A 1,980-nucleotide genomic window follows, 5' to 3' on the forward strand; every position below is an offset into this window, starting at 1 on the left:
TCAAGTTCATGTTAATGATTTAAAATTTTAATACTTTTTACCTAAAATGACATTAAATAATTAAAAAAACCACCATGACAACCCAAGAGAGAAGCCACAGAAGAATGGAAAAAGTTTATCCTTTAACACCTTCAGTGGCACCACCCCCCCCCCACGCCCCGCCCCCCGCCACACACACACACACACATATACACACCCCACCCCATGGCAGGTTCCCTGGGAGACTCTCAGCCCGTGACCCTCCCTCTCCCCTGGCTCACCCTCCGTCCGAGCGCCCTCTAGCGGAATTATAATTAAAAAGAACAATCATTACATTTATTCGACATCTCCTGTTTGTCTATCATTTACCCTACGGCACGTTGGGAGCGGTGTATCCTGCAAGTCAACTGGATGGGTTTGGGTACCAGGTTTCTGGGGGTTCAAAGCCTGCCTTTCCAAGCTATGTGGTCTCAGGTGACTCTGCCGGTAACCAGGAAGAATGGCAGCACCCGCCTCAAAGGCTTGTAAGGACAGAGGAGTTCCCATGTCGGAGGCCTGTGGAATGGTGACTGTGTATTCAATACCCTCCGTGCACTGAGTCATTATCACCCTCATTTTCCAGTTGTGGGAACAGGCACAGTGAGGCCAAGCAGCTTCCCCTGAAGCCCCCTCTCTAGTGGAGACTTATGCTCCCAGACCCCAAGCAGCTCAAGTGCAAAGTTGGGGCTGAGTTCCACTGCCCTTTGCTCCATTTAGCAAGAGGGGTTGGGGGGGTAGGGGAGTGGAGACAGCTCCTTCAAAATCCATAACTAGCTTCCTTCCTTTCTCCCTTCCTTCCTTCCTTCCTTCTTCCTTCCTTCCTTCTTTCTTTTTTTTCCCCCTCCTGCAAAGTTTCAGGCTCTGAGCCAGGCACTGAGAGTGCAACAGTGAGCAAGATTGCCGTGGCCCCTGATCTCAGGGGGCTCACAAGTAGACCAAGTGCAGCCAACATCATCCTTTTGGATGCAGCTGCAGCTTGGCCTCTTACAGGAAGCCCACCAGCTGCAACCACCCACCCATCCAGCTTCTCCTCTCTGTTCTCCTAGCCTGTGGACACCCTCCCATCACACCAAGCTGTCATAATCATCTGCTCTCCATGGGGAGGTCTCAGGGTGTGGCCTACGTCGGATAGACCGTGTTCAATCGAGTCACGGATATTTCCTAAACAACTGTGCTCTAGAGGCTGTGTTCAGTGCGGAGGATCACTGAGGACCAACAGAGGCATGGTCCCTCCCTCGTGGAACTGACCACGTATATGCGGAGAATGACTCTCACAAATATTACCCTTTTGGCAGAGCCAACCAGTCACATGGGCACAACATAGCCCTGCCAACATTTTACAGAGACCCCAATGGAGTCCAGGAAGGTGAGCTCATTTGCCCAGGGTCACAGAGCCAGAGAGGAAGTGGGACCAGAGCTGGGTCTGCACTCTCCCTTGCTCCTCACTGCAAGCATTGGCCATGGGCTCAACCAGGATCTTCATTGGTCTCCTTAACAACTGTGAAGGTGGCGTTAATTCTGCCCATTGGACAGGAAATACACAGAAAATAAGTAGCTTCCTACCCAGGATCACAGAGATGAGAAGGAGTAGGGCTGAGGGGTTCAAATGAACCATCTCTGACTCCAAACCATTAGGCATCACAGTCATTGTCCTTATCTCAAGAGGGACTTCACAGCCTGAGGGTCGCCAGGGGCTCCTGAGGGTCAAGAACATTCTTCCTGCCCTGGCTGGTTTGGCTCAGTGAATAGAGCTTCCCCCTGCCTACTGATGAAAGGTCCCAGGTTCGCTTCTGGTTAAGGGCACATGCCCAGGCTGCGGGCTGATCCCCAGTAGAGGGCGTGCAGGAGGCAGCCAATCAGTGATTCTCTCTCATCATTGATGTGTCTACCTCTCCCTCTCCTTTCCTCTCTGAAATCAATAAAATATATGTATATAAATTTTTAAATGTTCTTCCTCTCTGT

The 1,980-nt window shown here is 51.1% G+C and overlaps 1 protein-coding gene across 1 annotated transcript in view; it reads left to right on the forward strand.

Annotated features, from left to right (window-relative positions):
• The window catches only part of CCDC105 (coiled-coil domain containing 105), a 7,389-nt gene extending 6,733 nt beyond the window's left edge, over window positions 1–656 (forward strand). The window contains exon 8 of the mRNA XM_006759234.1: window positions 602–656. Coding sequence (XP_006759297.1) covers window positions 602–656 — 55 coding nt within the window. The remainder of the gene's footprint in view (window positions 1–601) is intronic.
• Window positions 657–1,980: the final 1,324 nt, after the last annotated feature.

The sequence above is a fragment of the Myotis davidii genome, unplaced genomic scaffold, assembly GCF_000327345.1.
Source record: "Myotis davidii unplaced genomic scaffold, ASM32734v1 scaffold56, whole genome shotgun sequence".
NCBI lineage: Eukaryota > Metazoa > Chordata > Mammalia > Chiroptera > Vespertilionidae > Myotis > Myotis davidii.